At 47.4% G+C, this 26,773-nt stretch overlaps 5 protein-coding genes across 5 annotated transcripts; 1 reads left to right on the top strand and 4 right to left on the bottom strand.

Annotated features, from left to right (window-relative positions):
- Positions 1 to 1,893: 1,893 nt before the first annotated feature.
- On the bottom strand, positions 1,894 to 2,352 carry EDB91DRAFT_1088366 (uncharacterized protein; the record flags this gene model as incomplete). The annotated part of the gene is made up of 2 exons (XM_041316414.1): positions 1,894 to 1,916; positions 2,019 to 2,352. 2 exons carry the CDS (start codon positions 2,350 to 2,352, stop codon positions 1,894 to 1,896), a joined length of 357 nt encoding a protein of 118 aa, XP_041169419.1.
- A 3,240-nt stretch (positions 2,353 to 5,592) lies between these two features.
- Positions 5,593 to 6,477, bottom strand: EDB91DRAFT_1256390 (uncharacterized protein; the record flags this gene model as incomplete). Its single annotated transcript, XM_041324148.1, has 4 exons — positions 5,593 to 5,799; positions 5,856 to 6,186; positions 6,241 to 6,315; positions 6,374 to 6,477. 4 exons carry the CDS (start codon positions 6,475 to 6,477, stop codon positions 5,593 to 5,595), a joined length of 717 nt encoding a protein of 238 aa, XP_041169418.1.
- Positions 6,478 to 12,777: 6,300 nt separating this feature from the next.
- Positions 12,778 to 13,158, bottom strand: EDB91DRAFT_1256387 (uncharacterized protein; the record flags this gene model as incomplete). The annotated part of the gene is made up of 3 exons (XM_041324147.1): positions 12,778 to 12,786; positions 12,858 to 13,005; positions 13,058 to 13,158. The coding sequence occupies 3 exons, from the start codon at positions 13,156 to 13,158 to the stop codon at positions 12,778 to 12,780; spliced, it is 258 nt and encodes an 85-aa protein (XP_041169417.1).
- Positions 13,159 to 15,172: 2,014 nt separating this feature from the next.
- Positions 15,173 to 19,890, top strand: EDB91DRAFT_1351472 (CHAT domain-containing protein; the record flags this gene model as incomplete). Its single annotated transcript, XM_041326133.1, has 8 exons — positions 15,173 to 15,434; positions 15,484 to 15,634; positions 15,685 to 15,824; positions 15,879 to 15,997; positions 16,051 to 16,596; positions 16,679 to 17,112; positions 17,162 to 18,264; positions 18,302 to 19,890. Exons 1-8 carry the CDS (start codon positions 15,305 to 15,307, stop codon positions 19,888 to 19,890), a joined length of 4,212 nt encoding a protein of 1,403 aa, XP_041169416.1. The 5' UTR covers positions 15,173 to 15,304.
- Positions 19,891 to 23,192: 3,302 nt separating this feature from the next.
- On the bottom strand, positions 23,193 to 26,323 carry EDB91DRAFT_1274897 (uncharacterized protein; the record flags this gene model as incomplete). Its single annotated transcript, XM_041324641.1, has 9 exons — positions 23,193 to 23,659; positions 23,716 to 23,890; positions 24,050 to 24,321; positions 24,478 to 25,100; positions 25,158 to 25,258; positions 25,479 to 25,670; positions 25,691 to 25,768; positions 25,823 to 26,115; positions 26,140 to 26,323. 9 exons carry the CDS (start codon positions 26,321 to 26,323, stop codon positions 23,307 to 23,309), a joined length of 2,271 nt encoding a protein of 756 aa, XP_041169415.1. The 3' UTR covers positions 23,193 to 23,306.
- Between the last annotated feature and the right edge of the window lie 450 nt (positions 26,324 to 26,773).

The raw sequence follows: 26,773 nt of genomic DNA, 5'->3' as shown, positions 1-26,773 counted from the left end.
AGAGACGGGAGTCATCATACCGCACAAAGGAAGGGCAGATCAAAATGACGCGGTACATGTTGATGCGGACACTGCGACAAACATACCTTTGGATCCTCTCAAATATCACGCAATGTCGCTGAAAAACACCGTTAAACTTCATGCTCAATAAAGTACAGTCACAAGTACAGCGAGGATGTATCACATTGTGGTACCATTATTCGTGCATCATGCATCGTTCCCGCTGGTGTGAAGCCTTGCCCATCTGGTATCAGTCCCATGCGAAACCCTACCTATGCTTCGTCAACGCCGCGTCAAGCCTCCCGAGTTCTTGGTCGTCTGCACGAGACAAACAAAGGAGATTAAAGGAGATTAAAGGAGATTAAAGTCGATGAATGCGTCCAAGACATAGGGTTAGCTCCTTCTTCACCGCAGTTGGTCTATGCTTGATGCCACGAGTTGCGTGTAACGACAGAAAGATGAGTGCAAAATACCTGGGGTATGTGCGATAATCAACAAGTCGACAACCAAAGCACCTCACCAACGAAATCGAGTGCTTGGGTCGTCCGCGAGGCCGTTGTGAATCGCAACCCATCCTTCCACTTGTCTGGTGTGAACAGCTTAGCTTCCCCCACAGCAAATGATACGGAGACGCCGCTGGAACCAGCTTTCGAAAAAGGGCTCCAGCAGCCTATCCACAGGCCTCCTTATTGAAATAAATCGGGGCCATAAGGACAGCGTTATCCGCTGGTCTCGTCGACCTCGTTTCGATGGAAGGAGTCAGCAAACGGTCAGTGTTCTGATACAACGCTTACCTTGCAACATAATTCACAGATCAAGTCTACTTCATCATTGGGAAGTGTCGCTTGATGCCCGAGTGACTCCTTCATGTCGGTAAGTTATCCGTCGATCCGTCGATGAGGCCTAGACCTCCCTCAAAAGATGAGCGCCACAGAATGTTGCATCAGAGAAAGGCGGCGCGTGCGCAGGGGAAATCTTTGCATCATCGACCATGGATTTCGTGGCCTGAAATGAGGAAGACCGCTTGAAAATTTCGAAGTCTCACATCGGTCGGGGCAGTTCGTGAAGAGGATGGAGGATCCTAGTGTCCAGAACGATACGCCCAAGCTGAACCAATTGTCTGAAAAAATATTCTAGAGAACGTCCGCGATAACATATGGCACTGTCGAGTGGTGCGGGATCACGAGTCCATAACCTCCTCGTAAATAACATGTTCATGGCAACAAGCACGCGGGTGCTGGTATCGAGGGTGACGAGGGGGAGGAGTCTGCATCAGAAAAATACAGAATATGAGCAGGGCAGGACTCGCATAGCATGCAGTAACAGCATGCTGCACAATCCGCAAACATGCTGGGGAGTATCGACTCGGAAAACAGACAGGCTCATGCAAGGAAGAGAGGAAAGCGCTCTGTTGAATGTTTATCAACATCAATATAGTTCCTGATATATAGAAAGATACGTCTAATGCCAGTCGCAGAACCTGAGAGCTCCATCCACATATCACTTAACCTGCGAAGAGAACGCATGGGACGCGGCCTAAAATTGACTTCCATGACTCCCACTGTCTCACCTGGCAGTTGATCGTTCGCATCTGTGATCGGAGAGTATCTGTGTGAGTCGGACTGAACGCTGTGTCTCGTGAGCCTGAAGCTGGCCATTCACTTACGGATTCACGGAAAAACTCTTGCGATTCCTCTCAAAAGGCCAAAGCAACTTTCGTATAAATAGTCTTGGAGTGCAAACGGTAAGTGGGTAGTAAGCGCATCCAACGATGGGATGGTAAGAATACTTGAAATTGTGAGATGTCGAGAGCAGTGAAACAGTTCTCCAGGATACAAGACTAGCCCACACCTGTTGTGCCTTCGGCACATGTCTACATATTATTTATTTGTATTAAATCTTACATTTACAAAATACTATATACTTTTATTTTAGTTCTGAGGACAGAGGACACGGGAGAATTTTTTGGGAAGGGCAAGAGTCAACAGCAAGACACAAACAGTGAGACTGAAGTTTACCTGGGACACTGGCTTGCAATCCTGTGGCCTCATACCTCGGCCAGTGGGATGCAAGCCAGTGTCCCAGGTAAACTTCAGTCTCACTGTTTGTGTCTTGCTGTTGACTCTTGCCCTTCCCAAAAAATTCTCCGTGTCTCTGTCCTATTTTCTGCTTTCCTATCTCCCGTTCTCCTGTTCTCCTGTTCTGCCATTCTCCTGTTCTCCTGTTCTCCCATCCTCCTGTCCTCCTCCTCCCATCTCCCCATTCACCCCATTTCTCCATTCTCCACCTTCCCATTCCCATGTTTACCCATTGCCCATTTTTCCTATCTTTATATTTTCGCATTTTTCGCATTTTTCACATTTTTATGTATACACAATTACAGTACATATATACATCATTGTTGTTTTCACATTTTTCTATTTGCTTGGTGTTCTTTTCTATCCCAAAATCCCTTGTTGTGGCTTAACCAATTTTGGACAGTGAGGTCATATAGTAAGGGAGAACGGTTTTTGGAAATTCAAACTCCGATTGACAGAACCACGCGAAATTTCTAAATTGAGGTTAAGCGAGCTAAGCGTTCCCATGTGGCCTTTAGCGAGCTACGCGTCTCCCACACACAGCCACAAAACCAGTCCCTGTGAATTATACTAGCCCAAGCCCGTTGTGCCTTCGGCACAGGAAGCAAGCAGAGCACTTTGTGCTCTGCTGGAGACACCTTCGGTGCCTTGCCCCAATGTGTCTACATATTATTTAATTATAACAAATCAATAATTTCTTACATCTTACATTATATAGTTTGTTTTAGTTATGGGATGTTGCACAAACAGTTTGACTGAAGGTTACCTGGGACACTGGCTTGCGATCCCATGGCCTCATGCCTCGGCCAGCAGGATGCAAGCCAGTGTCCCAGGTAACCTTCAGTCAAACTGTTTGTGTCATGCTATTGACTCATACACTTCCTCCCAATTATCTTGTCCCATGTCCCATTGTCCTGTGTCCCATTGTCCCATTGTCCCGTGTCCCATTTTCCTGTGTCCTGTGTCCTGTGTCTCATGTCCCATGTCCCATTGTCCCATTGTCCCATTGTCCCATTGTCCCATTGTCCCATGTCCCATGTCCTGTGTCCCTGTGTCCCGTGTCCCATGTCCTGTGTCCCATGTCCTGTGTCCCGTGTCCTGTGTCCCGTGTCCCATGTCCCTCCCATCTCCCATCCTCCCATTGTCCTCCTGTTGTCCTCCCATCCTGTTGTCCTCCTGTAGTCCTGTCCTCTCATCCTCCCATTGTCCTCCCATTGTCCTGTCCTGTTGTCCTCCTGTTGTCCTCCCATTCTCCCATTGTTCTTTCATCCTTCTGTTGCCTACCATTTCTCAATTCTCCATCTTCCCATTCTCCTGTTTACCCATTGCCAATTTTTGCCATCTTTATATTTTCGCATTTTTCCATTTTTCACATTTTTCTACTGGCTTGGTGTTCTCTTTTCTCTTTTCCCTTTTTGTCCTTCAATTTTTACTATTTATCATCATGTACCACAGTTACAGTACATATAAAATCATTGTTGTTGTGCAAAATGGAGGGCCAGTGAGCACCTGCCAATCCCATCTTTCTATTTGCTTGGTGTATCCCATTGTGGCTCAATTTTTACAAATTCCCAATTTTGGACAGCGAGCTCGTATAGTAGGGGACAATGATTTTTGGAAATTCAAACTCCGGTTGACAGAACCACGTGGGATGCTTTTTTCAGCTACCTTAGCGAAATAACCGTATCTAACCTTCACCAGCTGACGCTGGCGAGGCCTACCGACACCATGTGCGCTACTGCGGAAATGCCCAAATCGTCCCACCCCTTCCCCCACACCGTTCTCCCTTACTTTATAGACTAGCCCAAGCCTGTTGTGCCTTCGGCACAGGAAGCAAGCAGAGCACTTCATGCTCTGCTGGAGGCACCTTCGGTGCCTTGTCTCACTGTGTCTACATATCATTTAGTTGTGTGAAATCAATCATTTCTTACATCTTACATTTTAAAAATATATATAGTTTTGGTTTTAGTTATGGGATATTGCACACAACACAGTTTGACTGAAGGTTACCTGGGACACTGGCTTGCATCCCGATGGCCGAGGCACGAGGGCCACGGGATCGCAAGCCAGTTGTCCCAGGTAACACTTCAGTCAAACTGTTTGTGTCATGCTATTGACTCATACACTTCCTCCCCAATTATCTTGTCCATGTCCCATTGTCCCATGTCTTGTTGTCCCACGTCCTGTTGTCCCATTGTTCCCATGTCCCGTGTCTCGTTGTCCCGTGTCTCGTTGTCCCGTTGTCCCATTGTCCCGTGTCCCATGTCCCGTTGTCCTGTTCTCCTGTGTCCCATTGTCCTGTGTCCCAGTCCCATTGTCCTGTTCTCCCGTGTCCCATTGTCCTGTGTCTCCATGTCCTGTGTCCTGTTCTCCCGTTCTCCTGTGTCCCATGTCCCATGTCCCGTGTCCCATTGTCCGTGTCCTGTGTCCTGTTCTCTGTTCTCCCGTGTCCCATTCCATGTCCCATTGTCCTGTCCTCCTCTTGTCCTCCCATCCTCTTGTCCTCCTGTAGCCCTCTCATCCTCCCATTGTGTCCTCTGTCCTCCTCTTGTCCTCCCATCCTCCCATCTTCCTATTCACCCCCATTTCTCCATTCTCCATCTTCCCATTCCTCTGTTTACCCATTGCCAAATTTTCCCATCTTTATATTTTCGCAATTTTGCATTTTCACATTTTTGCATTTTGCATTTTTCACATTTTTCTACTTGCTTTGGTGTTCTCTTTTCTCTTTTCCCCCACAAAAATCCCAAAATCCCTTGTTGTCCTTCAATTTTTACTATTTATTATGTATTCACAGTTGCAGTACATATAAAATTCATTGTTGTTGTGCAAAATGAAGGGCCAGTGAGCACTTGCCAATCCCATTGTGGCTCAATTTTTACAAATTCCCATGTTTGGACAGTGAGCTCGTATAGTAAGGGACAATGGTTTTTTCAAATTCAAACTCCGCTTGACAGAACCACATGGGATCCTTTTTTCAGCGACCTTACCGACGCAACTGACACCATGTGCGCTACATGGAATACGTGTTTCACACGGTTTCCCCCATACCATTCTCCCTTACTTTATAGACGAGTCCAAGCCTGTTGTGCCTTCGGCACAGGAAGCAAGCAGAGCACTTTGTGCTCTGCTGGAGCCACCTTTGGTGTCTTGCTTCACCATGTCTGCATATTATTTATTTGTATGAAATCAATAATTTTTCACATCTTACATTTAAAAAATATTATATAATTTTGTTTTAGTTGTGGGATGTTGCACAAACAGGGAGACTGAAGTTTACCTGGGACACTGGCTTGTCATCCCATGGCCTCGTGCCTCGGCCATCGGGATGCAAGCCAGTGTCCCAGGTAAACTTCAGTGTCCCGTTTGTGTCTTGCTATTGACTCATGCCCTTCATCCCAATTCTCCCATCTCCCGTTCTCCTGTCCTCCTACTGCTCTAATAATGTCACATCACCCCATTTCATACATCACTCCCATCCAATCAGAAATCAAATCATATTATAGGAACAACTCTAACACAAAAAACTATTCAGAAGGCTCCCAGCCAGGTGGAGGGCCCTCCTGCATAGCTCATCCAAATGCCGACGCTCCTCTCGACTTTTTCCCTTCTTCTGCTCAAAGATGTGCTTTCGCCAAGCATCCACCACTTTGCGACGCTTTCGACATTTCAGTGCCTCCTCCAACTGAGAGCAGAAGGTATCCACATCCCTATCATCACTCTTGCGGTCATGCTCAAGTTGCTCTTCCCACCACATGATATCCTTTGCCAACTTACCTTAGATCGTTGCAGGTCATGGAGTTGCTGATCCATGGCATTGCGATCCTCTCGCCGAGTGGCGACCTTAGCATACGGGTTGTTGACTTGTCTCCGTTCAAGACGCGTCATGTGGCTCTCGGACCAGCGGCGATGGAGTTCAGCAGACCAGTCGGTCACAGCAGGCGCCGACAACTCAGAAGCAGCAGGTACTGGAGGAGTTGTGGAGGTGGGAGGTGGGGCCAGCATGTTGACAGGCTGGCGATAACATTGCTGCAGGTGGGCAGCAAAACTTGCATCAAAGCCCTGCAGAAGCCTGGCATTCCAGTCGACAGTAGGTCTGGGCTCCTGCCTTGCAGCTACCATAAATATACAATCAAACAGACATAGAGAGAGAACAACTCACCTGGGGACATGGCCTGGAGTGTCACATGATGTGGCCAAAAATGCGCCAGAGCCAGCATCAGGTGCTGAGGAAGCACTAAAAATAGTTGCTGTAAATTGTGTGATCAGACAAAAACAGATGCTGAAGAACTCACATGGTGATGTGACCCAGTGTGACAGGGAGCTCCGCGTCATGTGACGCGTCCAAAAACGCGTCCAAACCATTGTTAGGTGCTGGGGAAGTGTTGGAAATGGCCATGGTTGGGTGTTGAGGACACTGAGAGGCAGTAGCTGATGGTGAGAGGTGATGGCAGGTGATCAGAAGCGATGGCAGGTGATTGGGAGCTGATGGAATAGTAGAGCAGTGTTGTGTTGTGTCGCGTTGCGTCAGTGCTGAAAAAAAAAAACCATGCAATGTTGCCAAATCGAGCGAAATGTACATATAACCAAATTCGGACACCGAGCTTGTATAGTAACGGACGATGGTTTTGGGAAGTTCAAACTCCACTTGACAGAACCATGTGGGATGCTTTTTTCAGCCAACTTAGCGAAATAAGCGGGAAAAACATGGCATCCACATGGATGCCATGCAACAAAATGTGGCGTCCATGTGCAGGTGGCTGCATTCCCACCCTCCCCCCTCACCCTTCTCCCTTACTTTTTAGACGAGTCCAAGCCCATTGTGCCTTCAGCACAGGAAGCAAGCAGAGCACTTCGTGCTCTGCTGGAGGGGCCACGGGCCCCTCCAGTCTTTATCATTTCAACATAGTGCTCAACACAATTTCAATAAATAAATAAATCTTTGTCATATACAATACACATTTATACAATCTGTTGTACATCAATCTTCAATCAGTCTTCTAACCACCTCTGTGTACACTATATTGCTTGTCTTTCTCTCCTCTTCATCTTCAGGGAAAATCACAAATACTCTTGATGGGTGAGTGCACCGAGACAAACCCACATACAGCTGTCCATGACTGAACACAGGTGTCCTCAAATTCAGACCAACCCACTTGACACTCTGACCTTGAGCCTTGTTGATGGTCATTGCAAATGCAAGTCACACAGGGAATTGTCGACGCTTCAGAGGAATGGGGTTCTCTTCATCACTGGCCTCCATATTCATCCGAGGAATTAGCACAGTGTCTTCATCTTGACCATCCACTTGGTTGTTGCCCTCTTTGAGAATTCGACACTTGAGAATTCTTGTGTTCCAATCCACCAGGATCATCCGAGTCCCATTATACAGTCCCTGTGTGGGGTCCAAGTTGCGCAGGAGCATCAGAGGCACTCCTTTCTTCACCTCCAGTTTGTGCAGAGGGAACCCTGATGGGTTAAGAGTGTGAAGGAACTCTTGAGGGATGTATTCGTATTCCCTGTCTGTCACTGAGTCTGCACTTGTGAACAACTTCTTGTCTCCAGCAAATGAGTCGAGAATTGAGGTGTTGATCTCGTCCACATCAGTGTTTTTTGCAGAGAGGATTGTGCGGTCCAGGAAGTAGGAGTCAGGCAAGGGAGGATGATTGGGTTGGAGGACATCAGAGTAAAGTTTGTTGATCAGGGATGGGATGTCATTGTTGGGACATTGCATTCCTTCTGGAAGAGTCACTGTGCCATCTCCATCTGTGCCCATACCACCCCCAATCTCAAGGAGCCATGCAGCAAATTGATCAGATGCAGGATCTTGACCAAGACGCATGTTTGTCTTGAGGTGGAAGATGCGAAGTCTTGGCCAGAGGTGAGATCTGCAAAAGGTGGCACTGACAATCTGCTCCCTGGATCCATGAGGCACCACTGGCAGGGTCTGTCTGAAGTCTCCTCCAAACAGCACAGTAATTCCTCCAAAGTCGGCATCAACACCAAGAAGATCGCGTAAGGTGCGGTCCAAGGCTTCCAGGTTGTGACGGTGGAGCATTGGTATCTCATCACAGATGATCAGAGAGGTGCGCTTCAGAAGCTCATGGACAGGATCTCCCTTCTTGATGTTGCAGGTGCTGTCCTCATGGATGGGGATGGGGAGCTTGAAACGGGAATGAGCTGTTCGTCCACCTGGCAGAAGGAGAGAGGCAATTCCAGAGGAAGCCACACAGAGAACAATCTTGCCCTCAGCATGCAGTTTTGAAGCAATGAGATTGCAGAGATATGTCTTGCCACATCCACCTGCACTGTGCACAAAGTGGGGATGTCCAGGTGTTTGATCATCACAATTCATGGCATCTTCAACCACTGCATCAAAGACTTGTCTCTGCTCCTGGTTGAGGGTGGGCACTCCTCTATCCACAGCTTCCTGGAGAACGTCCTGGTCATAGTCCAGTTGCTCGACTATCAGCTGGTTTCCCTCCCTGTCCCCCCAGTTCATATGAGAGCGAGGTATGTCAGGGAAGTTCACCTTGAGGGACTTGGCATTCTTGTGAAGAAGACCATCAATGAGATAGAGACCATAGTCATGGACCTGCTCTGGAGTGGGATCCTGTATGTGCAGTCGATGAATGAGACGGTGACGCAGATCATCGCAAAGATTGTCCTTGAAGTCGTTCCAAAGCAGATGAGGGTTGGTAGGGAGGCAGTGGAGGAGTATGATGACAAAAAGACTTCGCAGGCCATGTCCAGTGCACATGTGAGAGGCCTCTCTCAAGCATTGCTTCCATTCCCCATCATCATCAAGGAGACCTCTGAGCTGACATGCTTCCTTGAAAGTAGCACAGACATGGTCGTCAACAGTGCGAAGGTTTTCATAGGAGGTAGCCCCTTCAAAAAACAATAGTCAGCAGATGGCAGACATGAGAGGGATCAAATGATACACACCTGGAATGACAGTCAGAAGCAATCTCAGATAGAAGTGCTCTCCAGAGTTGGGTCCAGCAGCATACATCCTTCCAATTGCTTTTCCGCGTTGGTGTTCCTTCCATGCCTTCTTGTCAACCCAGACAAAGCGGGAGGGAAAGTCTTGGTAGAGATAGTCATGGGCTCCAGCTGCCACCAGGTCTTCATCAGAATTGGCTATGAACCATCCAGTAAGGCAAGTCTCCTTGGCTGCAGCACGGTCCAGAACATCTTGGGCATCATCCTCAGGATCATAGATGACCATCTGCTCATCAGGGAGGTGGACTGGCAAGCGATAGACAGTGGGCCATTCCTCATGCATCTGAAATTCAAAGATGCGCCACATAGCCTCGACAGAGCTGATGTATCTGGAGTCAAGGTATGATTTGACCTCATCCACAGCTCCTCCCATCTCCAAGGTGGCACGGTCGTGTCCTTTGTAGATGTACTTGTGGATGTACTTGACAGACTTGATGGATGCACAGACCTCCATGTTGATATGGCAGTCAAACTCTGCCAACAGCCTTGGAGGATAAGGAACAACATCTTTGTTGGTGAAGACATTGCCATTAGGCTTCTGGATGGTGTGGCCATTGTCAGGTCGTGCATACTCTGGATAGCCATCGTCCTTCATGAGTGTTTGAGGACAGAAGGTCTTTGGATAATGCTTCTTGCAACGACCATTCTCCAAGCAACGTTCTGGAGTACAGGGACCATGGAGCATGAATTTGCTGACAGCTTCATAGAGTTGTGGATGAAGGTTCTGGTCAGGAATCTGAGCAGAGATGAGGGAGTCGACCTGCTCTGCAGTGCATATCTTGTACTCTGGCTCGAGGAAGATGAGGAGATGCATGTGAGGGAGACCACGCTTCTGATATTCGATGGTGTACACCAATCCAGCGACCTTTCCATAGAAGCCATCGCGAACCTTCTTCAAGAGGGCCCGCTGCTTGAGATAAAACACGCGAGCCACCAAGTCTGGACGATCAACAGCAGTCTGACCTTTATGACTGATCAGCAATGAAATCATCAATAAGGCAAAAAATGCGAACTGACCTGGAAGAAGATTGTCAGCAATCTCAGGCCAACTCCCATTTGCAGTCATGGTGAGGAATAGGTCTGGTTTTTTGCATGCACGACATATAGCCAAGGAGTCCTGAAGGAGTTGATACATATAGCGAGGACCTCCACTATGAGAGGAAGGAAGGATGAAGGAACGCCCTGTCTCAGCCAGATCATCAATGCCTTCATTAAGGACATTATCTGTCAAGCCTCTATAGCAGTCTGCCCTGAGCCTCTTCTGGTTGTTTCTGATCCAGTTCAAATTCCGTTGCTCGATAGTAGCCCAAGCATCAACCACATACTGCTGGAAGAGTCGTCCTGCACGAAAGATGTTGTCAGGCTCGATTGCAGGTGGACGGATGTGAAGGCGATAGCCATAATACAGCAGCTGGGTGACTTTTTCTGCACGACCACGACCACCCTCAGGGGGACGGAGAGGAATGTCAAGATGCCATCCCTCCTCACCAGAAGGAAAGAGGAGGACATAGTGAAGGGTGGAATAGGCATGACTGAGCTGGCTAATACAGGCGAAGCTCACCACCTTGGAGTCGCAATACAATGTCGCGTTTGTCAGAAACATCCTCAGATCCATCTCCAGGAATGATGGCAGCAATCTCATTGGAAGTAGGAAGATTGTATCTTCGACCATCAGAGCCTGGCTTGAAGTGAATGCGTACTTGAACATCTCTGTGCTGCTCTGGAGGCTTTCTCTATCATGACTTGATAGGCTGCCTTGTAAAGTTGAGCATAGGGATGGTGTCTGTAGAGCATATCATGGAGTTGTCTGAGAATCTGAGGATTGAGATTGCGATTTCTGTCAACACGAACATCGGTGGCATGCTCTGCATCAAAGACAGTAAAGCTGAGCATAGGCAGGCTGTTGAGCTTCTCCAGGCATAAGACTTCCCATGAGGTGATGGAGAGATCCATGGATGCGAAAGGAGCTTGGGCCAGAGCCTCGAAGAGCAAGGTCATCAACTTTAACACCAACAGAGGTGAATGCCACAGTACTGTTGTACTGACGAATGTTGGTGATAAATTCGCGCTGTTGATACAACTGCTGGAGCTCAGGAGGCCATGGTAGGAGAGGTGGGAGATCAACTTGGCCCTGCAAGCAACACATGCCAAATTTTGGATTACGTGCAGAGGAGTTAGTGAGTCTTTCAGTTGCAAAGTGGCGGGCATGACAGTCGGGACACTCTACAGTGAGAGGACCAAGAGTGTGATGATTAACAGGCTCTGCATATGGTCGACCTCCAGGAGGAACAGGAATGTTCTGTGGTAGTGGTGGTGGTGGTGGTGCTTGATCAGCATGTTGCTCATCCTCTGGATTATTCTGCTGACGATGTTCATGCTCCTGAGCTCTCCTCCTCTCCTCATCCTGGTCATGCTGCTCCTGGGATCCTGGATTGTGATAGTCCTGCCAAGCATCGTCCATATGCGCATCTTCCATACGCTCATCATATGCAAGCCTTCGTTGCTCTGCCTGAAGATGACGCTGCTGCTCCTGCTGAGCTATCTGATCATGATGTACTTCCTCCATCTGTGCATGCAAGAGAGCTTCTTGTTGGGCTTGCAAATCAAGTGCTTGCCTATGCATCTCCTCAGCCTCACGGTGCTGCAACTCTCGATGAAGCCGCTGTTGATGCTGAAGCTCTAGCTGATGTCGTAGCTCCTGCTGACGCTGAAACTCCTGCTGGTGACGATGTTCTAACTCATCACGAATCTCCTGCTGACGCTGATTTTCCAACTGACAATGCTGCTCCTGCTGATGCTGCAGCTCCTCCTCCTCCTGGAGCTGCTGCTGACGTCGAAGTTCCAACTGGTGATGAAGCTCTTGTTGACGCTGTAACTCCTGCTGAAGTTGTTGCTGACGGCGAGCCTCCTGTGCTTGTCGCTCCATCATTTCCTCCCTAAGTTGGCGAAGACGTGGATCTTCCATATCTTCAACCTGATTTTGCAAGTTTTGCAAATGATGATGAAACTGAACATTGAACTGAGCATAATCAGGTTCAGGTTGAGGAGCAGGAGGTTGAGGTTGAGGTGGAGGAGGATTAGGAGGATTAAATGGAGCAGGAGGTTGATAAAGATTGGGAGGATTGGGGGCAGGGGGCAGATCAGGAGGTTGTGGATTTGGAGCAGGATCTCGTCTGTTGCGTCTTTGCCTTCGACGTTCCTCATGAGCACGATGGAAATTGTCCATTAGATTGAAATTATGGTCAACACGTACTCCCTGAGCACCAGGCTGAGGAATGGGATGGGCATTTTGCATATTTTGAGGGCGAGCTGCACCCTCATAATATACAGCACCATACATTGGCATTTGAGCAGCAGGATAGACAGGAGCAGGAGCTGGGGCAGGGACAGGAGCAGGAGGGAGATGATAGCCACCAAATCCTGGAGGATAGACAGGGACAGGAGGAGGAAGAGGGGGACCAGGAGCAGGAGCTGGGGCAGGGACAGGAGCAGGAGGGAGATGATAACCACCAAAATCCTGGAGGATAGACAGGGACAGGAGGAGGAAGAGGGGGACCAGGAGGAAAATAGCCAAAGCCTGGAGCAGGTGGGGGTGGTGGTGGGTGATGAGCACGCCATTGACGATGCGCCTCATGACGCTCAATTGCATTGCGTGGAATTCCTGGAAATCTCTGCACAGGGATCTGAGCATGATTTAAATTTCCTAGCATATGAGGAATATTCTGAATAGGATATGTTAGCAATGGTCGACGTTTTGAATGAAAATAGACATACAATATGGGGAGCATCTGGTGCTACAGGGGCAGGATCATTTTGCGGTACACGTCGTGCAGGAGGCGAGCCAAGATTACGTTGATTTCTCTCGGCTTGACGCGCAGCAGACTGGGCTCGTTGAGGGGAAGTGGGTGGAGTTGAAGGAAGCCTAAGAAGAAATTAATTAATTAGCAGGACTCCATAAAAAATAAATGATATACGAACATGGCAGTATGTGGCAACAAAATTCGAAAAATGGGGCAAAATCTAGCAATGGATAGGATAGAAACACCACTGCAGCAAAATTAGTCGAGGAAGACATGAGAGATGCATTACGCACATAGGTCGGAATCCAAAAAAGTGGGTGTGTGTGGGTGGTTGAAGAAGTCTGAGCCTCCCGAGGTCAGGATCGCGTCAGGAAATCAACGTATGACAGTGCTGAAGACAACAAAAATGCTGTCCGAGATATTATCCCAGGGGGATAGGAAGGCAACTGTGAGCAACTGCCAGATAGAACACCCAGCAGTCAGACTCAACGCAAAAAAGCGTCCCGCCAACCAAATCTCTGCACTGTAGTGCTATCAGAGGTCCCAGCAAAAGCTGATAGCAACCAGCAAACACCCGTAAAAACAGGCAGCCAGGGAGGTAGGACTTGACACGGAGATGTCACAGGACAGTCTTTGACAACTGCAGAAGACGCCTGCAAGACTCCTCGCACGTTCGTCTTGTATACCCAATTTCCCCCGTTCCTCCGTGGGATTCGGGCTCAGAAACAAACAACAAACACACCACACGAACCTGCTCTCCAAAAGGGTCCAGGGGGGGTCCAGGAGGGTCCAGGGGTCCAAGGGAGGTCCAAAACGGTCCAAAACGGTCCAAAACACGGTCCAAGAACAGCAGAAAAGCGAAAATCACTATTTTTTTTTGAATTTTTCAAGTAATTTTTGTATTTAAATAAGTAAAGCTTACCCCAGGAGGGGAATTTCACTACAAATTTACAAATAATCACTGGGGAGAGGATACTTCAACAATTTCAACAATAGTATGTGAGGAAACAGATGGTGGGGGGAAAGAGGTGTTTAGATTGCGAGGGTTTCGAAACTCGTAGGGAAATGGAACTCCGAAAATGAAAAGCATGCGAGATTCCCAATTTTGGACAGCGAGCTCGTATAGTAGGGGACAATGGTTTTCGGAAATTCAAACTCCGGTTGACAGAACCACGTGGGATGCTTTTTTCAGCCACCTTAGCGAAATAACCGTATCTAACCTTCGCCAGCTGACGCTGGCGAGGCCTACCGACACCATGTGCGCTACGCGGAAATGCCCAAATCGTCCCACCCCTTCCCCCATACCGTTCTCCCTTACTTTATAGATACCGTTCTCCCTTACTTTATAGATCGGTTACGGTCTATTCGTGATGAGCCTCCATTTCGTGAGTCACACTTTTGGGCATGGAAACGTGATGGCTTGTCACATGGTGTAACGGTATGTCACGAAATTCACCGCGAAAAAGCGTGACTCACGAAATGACGGTCCATCACGAATAGATCGTAAGGGATAGTATGATCACGGCGCTCGGCCACGCCAGTCCCCGACTCCTGTTTGAATCAAACTGTCCTACATGTCAGACTAAAGATGCTGTGATCTGGCATTTTACTTCTGGTGTGTATGATTCGGATGTATTGAGTGTATTTACAGTCATCACCGGTGCACAGGGAGCATATCGTCTCGGCTTCGTTCCTCGGCCAGCCGAGATGTTCCCCGTGACAATTTAAATGTTCAAGGTACTGTAATTGATAGTAAATCGTATCATAAAGACTTTCTCACTTTTCATCTGACGAAGCAGCTCTACTACTACATCTATAGTTCAAGTGCTTAGATGTGTCCCATGCCACTCGCTTTTCTCACGACTTAAAAAGTAGCTGTTTACAGTACTTTGAGAGGTCTTGACGTGTCGAAGACATGAATATGTCGCCGGTCATGTCGCAAAATAGCCTTCACTCGTGCATATTTTCAAGTGTAGGGCGGTGTCAAGGCTGCTACTCGTGCATGACAGACAGTGAGTTCTTTTCAGTCACGCGACTTCTCGCGTGTCATATTGTCTGACAGCAGTGGGATGGGGTTGATGTCTCGGGCGGTGCCTCACAGTTTCCGGAATGCCCTGTTTTCTTTGAGACTTGTAGCCGATCGTTTCGGCTGCATTAATCAGTGTCGCACTCCGTACAAATATAATGCCCATGAATGAATCTATGGGCGGCTCGATATGCTGTGAGTTGCTTCTCAGGCTGTCCTTTGACCGGCTCCCAGACATTCCAATCAGTGCCACATCGCAAGGCGATGTGGGTGCCACGTGCATGCTGCGGTTCCTTCTGTTATAATTCATCAGGATTGTACAGGCACTGCAATGTTTCGCGATCTCCAACACACACCCCACTCTCAAGCGTAGTTTATATCCATCCCTCAGCGAAATGTCAGGCTTCGGACCTGACCCTTACAATCGTTGCTCTTCACCATTGAGAGAGGAGCTAAGCCACCCAGAACAACCACAGGACCCGGGAGATACTCGACTCAGTGGAATTCAACGCGTTATCATCATTGGTATATGTTATTCATCTCCATTCAGCACGTATTGACGAGTTTCCCAAAGCCATTCGTGTGACTGATCTCACTCTCGGTCTTCGACAAATCCCCGCTGGCTTCCATGTGACAGTCCAAGCTGATGGTGCTGAATGGCAGACAACCAACAAACCCATACATGTGGTGGAGGACGTCGTCGTTTGGGATGAGCACGTACTGTTGTAAGTCGTTTTTCATCCCGTCTTCCTGTAGGCATTAAGAAATGTTCTAGGCCATCCGAGCCATCTTCTAAAGTTCGGGTCAATGTCTATGCCTCATTTGAATTGGTTCCCATGCTCAGTCATGGAGAGCTCCTCCGCACATTCGATATCTCAGTTGGAGAATTACTTGATCGCAGTGAAAAGTCACAACGTCAGTAACTTCTGGTTCGAATGGCTCGTTACCGTTGTTGACTAGATAATACAGCCATCCTATTTCAGCCAAAGGCAGGGGAAGTCGTATCCCCGTGTACTTCACTGTTCATGACGGTGGAGCAGCGACGTTCGGATGAATATGAAGCTGCAATTCTTCGCCCCCTTGATACCGTGAGAGATTAATGGATTCTGATGTTCTGATGCTGAGACTCTGCAATGTGCAGCTCACGTCCAGCGATGTGCGTGCGCGGATACTAGTAAAGACGGATGCCGGACATCGTCTTCTCGCACGATACCACAGGACGCAGAACAATAGGGATCTCGATCAATCCATAAAACACTTCGAACGCGCCTCTGATCTCTGCCCCGTTGATCATCCCTGCCGGCCTGCGACATCGTCCAATCTAGCGACCACGAAGTTCATTAGTTTCCAGGTTAATGGAACCTACCTCGACCTCGACATCCCCATCTCTCTCTTTGATGAAGCCCTTGATATGCGTCCCACTGGTCATCCAGACCGACCTCTCACCCAACTCCATCTTGCCATCGCTCTGCTGTCTCGTTTCGCGAAACGGGGATTTCAAGCGGATGCTGACGCCGCTAAAGAGTTACTGAATGAAGTTCGCAATGTCTGCCTCGCCAACAGCCACCTATACAAAGCAGCTCTTCTTGCAATCGAAACCTCTGCTTCTGGCAGGAGCACCGATGCAAATACACTTCAGGCAGAGGGGCCCATTGCATCTATGCTTCCCTACTCGACGGATGAACTTGTTCGTCAAGCACAGTTGTGTTTGGGGAGAGATGATTCCCATGCCCTAGATGATGTGATATCCCATCATTATGATGCGCTAGGATACTATAGCACGGCGCATGCTGAACGAGGGCAATTGCTGTCTAGCCTGGGTACATTCGCTACACACTCGCTTCATGCGTCGAGGCAATAGTCATGACCTCAACGAGGCCATTGCGTCTCACAAGGAAGCGCTGGGTTTTAACTCAGTCGGTCACCAATATCGGTCCATGTCATTGAATGGCCTTGCAGTAGCACTCTCCACTCGCTTCAACCACCAACGCAATGACGAAGACTTAGATGAGGCTATCGTGCTTAATAGCGAAGCGCTGGCCCTGCACCCAGTTGGTCACCCAAACCGGTCCACGTCATTGAATAACTCTGCTACCGCGCTCTCCACCCGCTTCCAGCATCGAGGCGATGACCAAGACTTGGATGAGGCTATCATCTTTCACAGAGAAGCGCTAGCCTTGCGCCCGGTCGGTCACCCAGATCGGTCCATGTCATTGAATAACCTTGCAAATGAATTCATCGCCCGCTTCAAGCACCGAAGGCAATGCCCAAGACTTGGATGAGGCTATCCCACTTCACAGGGAGGCGCTGGCTTTGTTCTCGGTCGGTCACCCAGACCGGTCCACGTCATTGAATAACTTTGCTACTGTGCTCTCTACACGCTTCAAGCACCGAGGCGATGACCAAGACTTAGATGAGGCTATCGTGCTTCACAACGAAGCACTGGACTTGTGCCCGGTCGGTCACCCAGATCGGTCCTGGATATTGAGTAACTTTTCTAGTGTGCTTTCCACTCGCTTCGAGCACCGAGGTAATTATCAAGACCTGGATGACGCTATCGTGCATTGCAGGGAAGCGGTGGCCTTGTGCCCAATCGGTCACCGGGATCGGGTCACGTCGTTGATCAACCTTGCAAATCGACTTTACAACCGCTTCGAGCACCAAGGCAATGAGCGAGACTTGGATGAAGCTATCTCGCTTCACAGGAAAACGTTGACTTTGTCCCCGGTCGGTCACCAAGATCGGACCGTGTCATTGGATAACCTTGCAATTCAACTTCGCATGCGCTCCAAGCATCGAGGCGATGACCAAGACCTCAACGAGGCCATTGCGCTTCACAGGGAAGCGCTAGCATTGTTCTCGGTCGGTCACACAGATCGGTACAAGACATTGGGTAACCTTGCGGGTGGACTCTATGACCGCTTCCTGTGCCAATGCAATAACCAAGACTTGGATGAGGCTATCGCGCTTCTCAGGGAAGCGATGACCTTGCGCCCGGTCGGTCACCCCGATCGGTCCTTGTTGTTGGATGAACTTGCAAATCGACTTAACTCCCGCTCCAGTGGCCAAGACTGGGATGAGGCTATGCTACTTCACAGGGAAATAATGTCCTTCCCCACCGTCCGTCACGCAGATCGGTCCATGGCATTAAATAACCACGGGATTCGACTCTACACCCATTTCGAGCATCAAAACAACGCCAAAGACTTGAACGAGTCACTAGAGAGTCTCCACCGCGCATTGACTCTGTTGACACAACACGATCCTCGTCAATTAACGGTCCATCGGTCGCTAGCTAGCGCCTATCTGATTATCCATTCATCAGGACTTGACGGCACTGACAAAGATGCCGACAGTCTGAATGCCGCTATGCAGTCATCTCAAGGCAGCAGCAAATGTTGTCTCTGGAGGTTTGCTACTTCGCCTGCAAGCAAGTCTCTACTGGGTTCTCCGTGCTGTTGAATATGCACATGACACTGAACTGGAGGCCTATGAAACTTCCATACAACTTCTGGATGTTTTCATGTCTGCGACAGCCTCGGTGTCATCTCGCCATCATAACATGATGGAATTCCCAAGCACACTTGCAGTTGATGCTGCATCATGTGCTCTTCGTCGTGGTGATGTGTGCCACGCTGTAGAGTTGCTGGAACAAGGCAGAACTCTTATCTGGACCCAGATGGCGCGACTCCGTACGCCTCTTGACAGCCTCCAGGAACGCGGACCTCACGCACAAGCTCTGATGAAGAAGTTCCGGGGCCTCAGCTTGCTACTTGATCGACCTCCTGCGTATCATTCAGAAGGGACGTCAGGAGTCGGCACAGAAGCAGCAGCTACCCGGTACAGACATCTAATGGGGAGCTGGAATGCAACTGTGGAAAATATCAGGAAGATCGATGACTTCGGTCGCTTCCTACTTCCCCCCTTGTTCTCCGAGCTCCAAGATGCTGCTCGTAACGGCCCTATCATTGTTCTCGTTGCAAGCAAGTCGTCTTGCGATGCAATCATCATCCCACACCAAGAACCTCCGGTCAGTGTAGGACTCGCTATTAATGCAGAAAAACTCGTGCGATTGGTGCATACACTCCAACGGGCGGTGGAAAGCGAGGCGCAGAAACAAGCAAAGCTGGTAAAAGTTTTGAGGGAGCTGTGGGTCAAGGTAGTGCATCCTGTGGTTGAAAATCTAGCCAGAGTTGCGAAGCCAGGGTCGCGAATATGGTGGTGCCCAACCTCATTCTTCAACTTCTTGCCTTTGCACGCCGCTGGCGAATACAGGCCCGGTGGAAAGTTCCTTTCGCAGCTATATGTTTCTTCCTACACCCCATCACTTACCGCGCTGATCAAGGCTCGCAGAAGTCACGACAGGTCCCTGTCTGTATCCTTTGCTGCCATTGGTCAGAATCACCCACCAGAACATTCATTTGCTTTGAAATTTGTCGAGCCTGAGCTAGACTTGGTGCAGAGTCTCCTACCCCCTTCCCCGACCGTTTCCTTCACCAAAGTCACGAGCGTCGAATCAACGAAATCGACTGCCTTGCGCACATTACGAGCTAACCATTGGATCCATTTTGCCTGCCATGCGACGCAAAACCTTGCAGAGCCTTTCAAGTCGGCATTTCTCATGCGCGACCAACCGCTTCAACTTCTAGATATCAGTCATATGGATCTCTCTCGGCACGAATTTGCATTTCTCTCTGCTTGCGAGACCGCAGTCGGCGACTTCGGAACTCCTGACGAAGCCATTCACTTGGCGGCTGGCCTACAATTTTCTGGGGTGAAGAGTGTCATTGGGACATTTTGGAATGTCAATGACATCACCGTGCAACGCTTGGTCATGGAATTCTACAAGAATTTCTGCGGGGATGGCAAGATGAATTCAAAAAGAGCTGCCCGAGCGCTGCACAGAGCAGTCCAGTCATTGGCTGGTGATAAGGCTGTGCCCTTGGACCAGCGCATCGTGTTCATGCATATCGGCTTATGATCAATATCGTGCGTCCTTGTTAATCAAAGCTTTCTTGAGACAATCTGACGGCTGCACGTGTAGCATCCAGCTTTGGCTCCGTGCATTTGGTGACCAAGGGACTACATGCTGATATTTCTGACTGCAGGACTGTATACCTCACCGATATGTACACTTAATGTCGACTTATATTTGTACCTCCCAGTCCATTGCCTCAGAGCCCAAGGTAGTCAGACCGCTTTTAAGGCGTGGGTAAGACTGAGGTTCAGAGTTGTATCATTAGTTCGAAATACAGATCTGGTACCACACATCATAGCGACAATACATGATTGCGAAGGACGTGATGGCCGTGTCTCTGAATTGTGCGACTTATGATCGACCAGTATCGAAAGCTGCCAGGCAGGATCACTTCGTGGATGCGCAAGATGACCACGTGCCCGTCTAGTAAATGCTTAGCATTATCAGTGACACGCTACACTCGATGCTCAAATTCTCAGTTCACCACATATATACTAATGCGACTTCAAAAAGTATGTACTGTTGGAGTCCGAACGATCCGAACGATTAGAGACGAAGAAGACCGACCGATCCGAGATGGTTGAGGAGGGAGCACCTGTTCATGGCAGGGTGATACTTAACTGTGTCTAACTATACACAGTACATTTTGTAAGTTTGTCTCGGAGCCACCAACATGACATGCATGAAGCTTCACGAAGCTTAACAGGCACGATGCCTCACTGGTTCTAAAGATCGGGATCTCTCTTGTGATCTCGATGCTACTGGAAATGTTTTTCTCAGGCTTCCAAGAATAGCACTACCACCGGAAAAATCACCAAATTGGGATATTCCAATAATCTCACTATTCCCACATACCTCCCTGGCTCTACTGCTGCACCAGAGCTTTCCCCTTGCTCACTCATGTATATAAGTAGTAGAATGGCATGTACATACATAAAATGATACAATAGACCGCTTTTTTTCATTGTCTGAGAGCTTGTACAGCAGTCTACAGGTGCTGACTACAATATGTGCATCCCAGGACTAAAACATATTCGATATTTTGCCCCTTTAGCAGGGAAGCAATTCTGACTGTATATATCATATATTATAGTGTTAATGAATATATTACACCGCTTATTTGAGCCTCTGAAGTGTCCTACATCAGTAGATATGTTAAATTCATGAATACCTCAGGCTCTCAAAAAACATAAACCAGTTCGCATTTTTTAGTGTTTAGGTATATAGACTGGTGAATATTATTTCTAACATCTCTTCACTAGTATATACAATATATCAAGAGTATATGTCAGTAGGATCAGTCCCTGGGGTCATATGTATTGTCATCTTCCTGGTGGTTCACCCCCTGAGAAACTTTTTCCTGCAGCTCCGGCCCTCTAGGATGGTATGTAGTCTGTTACTATGAACATATGGAATATATTTATCACATAGGTATAACAGAACAATACCAGGATCCTTGTCTACAATCCAAAGTCACTTCCTGCCTACAATGTAACATATTTTTTTGCATTTTTGAGGTTTGTCACTCTATTCTCACTACATAGACTATACCAGCTGTTCATATATCCATTATAGTACATATATAAAGCCCTCCCAAGGCCATTATCAAGTAGAAATATGTCAGAGTAATGATATCAAGCACATATCTCCTATTCTCACTGATAAGAATTCCCAGACATGAATATAGTAAAATATTATAATCAGACTATTATAGAGTACACTATATATACCAAGTAATACAGTTCTCGACTACCAGAAGGATCTATGAATAATTGACAGCAGGGGAATCCTATAGATAAGAAAAAGGTCGTGGGAAAGTCAAAAAGTCCAAACATCGCAAAAGTACTATGCACCAACAGTCTATGCATGGGTGGTCTCACCATAATAATGCAACAAATTGAGACCACAACACTTCCACATCACCTTTACCTTCACAACATATATTAGTATAGTATATTTAAGTAGTTTACAATGTATTCTATTCATTTTTAATGAAATCTTCGCCCTAGACAGGGTTGAAATATAACATTTGCATGATTGTGGGGTTTGCCCCTATATCATTAATATCATTACTCTGACATATTTCTACTTGATAATGGCCTTGGGAGGGCTTTATATATGTACTATAATGGATATATGAACAGCTGGTATAGTCTATGTAGTGAGAATAGAGTGACAAACCTCAAAAATGCAAAAAAATATGTTACATTGTAGGCAGGAAGTGACTTTGGATTGTAGACAAGGATCCTGGTATTGTTCTGTTATACCTATGTGATAAATATATTCCATATGTTCATAGTAACAGACTACATACCATCCTAGAGGGCCGGAGCTGCAGGAAAAAGTTTCTCAGGGGGTGAACCACCAGGAAGATGACAATACATATGACCCCAGGGACTGATCCTACTGACATATACTCTTGATATATTGTATATACTAGTGAAGAGATGTTAGAAATAATATTCACCAGTCTATATACCTAAACACTAAAAAATGCGAACTGGTTTATGTTTTTTGAGAGCCTGAGGTATTCATGAATTTAACATATCTACTGATGTAGGACACTTCAGAGGCTCAAATAAGCGGTGTAATATATTCATTAACACTATAATATATGATATATACAGTCAGAATTGCTTCCCTGCTAAAGGGGCAAAATATCGAATATGTTTTAGTCCTGGGATGCACATATTGTAGTCAGCACTGTAGACTGCTGTACAAGCTCTCAGACAATGAAAAAAAGCGGTCTATTGTATCATTTTATGTATGTACATGCCATTCTACTACTTATATACATGAGTGAGCAAGGGGAAAGCTCTGGTGCAGCAGTAGAGCCAGGGAGGTATGTGGGAATAGTGAGATTATTGGAATATCCCAATTTGGTGATTTTTCCGGTGGTAGTGCTATTCTTGGAAGCCTGAGAATCACCAAAGGAATCAGAAGCCATCAAGCTAATCACCAAAGGAGTCAGAAGCCATTAAGCTTAATTGTAGGGGATTGATGGTTTACAAACAAACTTACAAAGCCATACCGTTTCTAATCAGTGAGTACTATGCTTAATTTTAACAGTATAGCCTGGAGGGAGAGTGACAGGTGGTCCGAGCCCAAGCCAAAATGGACATTGTCGAGCGACACGTTGATGTTGGCTCGAGTCCTCCAATATTTCACTTATTCATTTGATATATTTTTTGTTTCTATATAGCTTACTATAAGAACGCCACTGGTAGCACGAGCGCATCTCAGCCTTTTCAAAGAGACTGAGATGTGAGTACATACTCTTCACGTATTGATTAGAACGCAGCTAACATCAGGAAAACCCTCCCATGCAAACTTAGAACTATTTAGGCAAGTTTTTGATAGCTGCGATAATTAGCATTAATTAGCTCTAAGAACTAAAGTTTAGTACAAGTTAATAATAATTAATGCAATGTTACAAAACTGTGTCTGTCTATGTATGGATTTACAAAGAATGACCGACACTTGTCAAGGACATTAACAGAACTCCATTCGCAAGGAGCAACAGGACCAAAACTCGGAATTAAATGTGTGCTACAACGAATATTGCTGATTGGAATAATACTAGCCATTTGTTCTCCATTTTTCATGATGCACGTGACTTTGTGCAAGCCGTGGTCTTTGTCAGGCGCACGGAAAGCAGAGAACCACTCCACGTAGGCAAGGTATTTCGGAGGCTGGAATGTTGATGGAAAGAGCATGGGGATAGCTTTGGGGGGGATCAAGAAGATAACACGAACTTGTGCGATTCGAAATCCTGTGTGAACGCTGAGTGTAAGTGTATCACCAGTTGATATAGTGACTGGGGCTCACCTTTAGTGCCGAGTGGCCCACCTGTACCGTCATTGATGAATGCAGTGTCGAATCGAGCTGCGACACTGTCGGATGCAAATGATCCTGCCAGTGAACGTCCAGGATGTGCATGTACACTATCGACAGTAACTGGGGGGTTGCTGTGGCCGCGAACGTCAACTGAGACCCATTTAATCTTGTGAAACACTGGCAGTGTTCGAAATGGGATGTACACGTCCGCAGCTCAATCTTCAAGTTGCCGAGATGTAATGGTAGTGTTTGCAGGAAGTGTGGCTTTTATGATGTAGCGTGCGAGAGATTCGTGAAAGTATGTAGCGCCATACTCATTTGCGACTTTGTCCAATGTGACTGCCTTGATAGTAGGATGCTTCGTCATTGTCTGAGTACGACAAAATGACATCTCAGGAGGATGGGGGTGATGATGCGGATGACGGGTAGCGCCTGCGATGAGTCTCCACTGAATGTGTGTCTCATGGCAAAAAATTTTCTCCCTCCGCTCAAGCCAGGTCGTCATTTGTGCAAACTCGTTCTTGTGGTTAGTGGAGCGGTATGCATCTTTTGCAAGGTCAATGTGGAGGCATTCAGTGTATTCCATATTGTAATTATCTGTTGTACCATACATTCAAATCTTGTGAGCATAGTGAAGGGCGAAATGGAGTTTTGGCAGGTTGAAGGAGTTCTGAATGCTGAGGTCAACAAAAATTTCCTTGTTGTCGTGGAATAGATCAAGGGCCTCGTCCAGCAAAGTCAGTGTCTCAGAACTGTGACATGGATATTGAGCCAGATATAAAAAGTCTAGCAGACCACGAACAGCACGGAGGAGCCGGGTGGAAGACATGTTGTCAGGTAGCCTGATGTCAATGATGATCCTGAGTAAGAAACAGCAAATTTGGTTATGCTCCATGCCACTCAAGCGTGAAAGAGTTGTAATACCCTTCGTAAAAAGTCGAATGTGGTGATTTGGGGGAAGGCGTCGACATCGTGCATCAATCTCCGCACCACTGCATGTGTCAGCGAGCCAACTGAGGAGATGTTTAACAAGTCCCTGGTAGAGTTGATGGAGAATATCGGGAGTTATGGATTCGAATATGTTAACGAACGGCAGTTCCTGCCAGAATGGTTGAACAATAGGCTTGATGCCAGCATCTGTACATGCATGGACGAAGGCTAATCCATCTTCATCAAGAGCACGGAGGGCATCGAGTACTGTGTCAAGATTTCGTGGTTGAAAATTTGCAGCACCCGCTGCAAGACCAAGCTCATCCAAGGGTACATCGCAGCTCGAACATTGAGTAGTCTTGACCCCTGTGGCTAAAACTTGCTCCGGATAGTCTCCTACAAAGCACGCAAACAACGGATGACATCTATGCATAGCCCCATTACTACTTCGCATATTAATCCCATCAATACCCGCAGCTTCGAGTGGAGCAAGTACACATCACACGCAAGCATGATAGAGATTGGCGAGCATGCGGCGGCGAGAAGCTTTGTTAGTGACATGTTCAAGGCGGGTAGTTGGGAGGTATGCAAGAAGGACATGCGCCTGGCGTGATGGTTTCCGACAGGATCTCTTTTGGAATGTTTCCAATAGTCATATATACAGGGTATGCGGTCTTGTTACGAAACAAGGTAACTTGAGTCTTGTCCGACGAAATGATGACTGGGAATTATTGTCACACCAGGACGCTCGTGGTCTAGTTGTTTCTACAAATACAGTATTAATACTATTGCATGACAACCTTGCAAAGACACGAAACACCAACCTGACAATTCCACCACCATTTACCTGTATGCATCTCATGATATAGACAAACCGTCTCATCTTCATCGGCATAGTGGCGCTCAGGTGCAAAGACAAGAAAATCGGCAAAATTCGGGTCACTGAAGAGAGCCTTGATGCACTCGATGATATCACGATAATATACATCAAATGCTTCACTGGCAATGACAATTTGCTCTCGTTTGAATTTCGGACAGGCCCTGGAAGTTCATTATCAATGATCTTGTTCAGCTCGCATGAGTTCTTGAAGGAGAGACCAATTTTGTCACTAAGCTGGAGGTACTGCAATTAGACCGATCCTGGTGGTTGAGAGGCAGTACAACTTACACCCTCAATAGAGACAAGCTCTGAGAATGCAGTTGAGCTGGGACCCCGTAGCTTTGCCCATCGAGCCATCTCCCAATTGAGCTTCGAAGCAAATGGGGCATAGAGATTATCTGCCTCTGAGCTATTGAGTTGTGCGTGATAAGTTGCGTTGCTCGACTGTTTGGTTGAATTGATGGGCTGTCCAGCTCGTTGATCGGGGTAATGAACAACAGTAGGTACTTGTTCATGATCATAAAGTTGCTGTTGTACTCTGTGCCGGGCATCTGGCCCTTCTGTGTCTAAGGTAGGTGGGTCTAGGATGTCATTGCATTCGTCACATTCGTCATCTTCATCATGGTCATGGGATGCAGAGCCAGGCAATCGCACTACAGGAGGTTCCCATTTGTCGTGGCCATAACAACCACCTTCGTGATCTGATTCCTCTTCATCTGCAGGTACATCTCCCATGTCCCTCTCATCATCGAACTCCGCTGGCCACTCAAGTTCGTCCTCAGTGTACATCCCAAAAAAATCACCTTCAAAGTGTGCTGGCTGATTTGCGTCTGGGGCAGGTGGACTTGCATGAAGTCGCCGTGAAGCAAGGTAGATAGCCGAACATGCAGGATTGGTGGCTTTTGCAAGGTGCTGGTTATACCCGGTTATTGACATGAGCTTTTTATTGCAGCCGGTGCAGGTTGTTTCAGGCATGTTCTAGGTAGATTGAATGAGTTGGATTGAATACGAAATGTCTAAAATTCACTTACATCTTGACGGTTGACAGTACAAGTCAGAAGGATAGGTGACGTGTATGAGGCGAGGTCGGAGATGCTATTCTATTGGCATTCACCGATCCGCGCAAAACCAAACCCCCCCCCCCCCAACTGGCGAAACTAGTATTAAGCCTTCAACTCTCAGCCGCGACGTGTGGTTTAACATGTAACTGTGCATCACGAACCCACAAAGTAATAGCTC

The sequence above is a fragment of the Suillus paluster genome, assembly GCF_016628075.1.
Source record: "Suillus paluster strain FC165 chromosome Unknown EDB91scaffold_188, whole genome shotgun sequence".
Lineage (NCBI taxonomy): Eukaryota > Fungi > Basidiomycota > Agaricomycetes > Boletales > Suillaceae > Suillus > Suillus paluster.
Note: the sequence above shows the minus strand (reverse complement) of the source record. Positions and strands in the feature narration are given on the sequence as shown.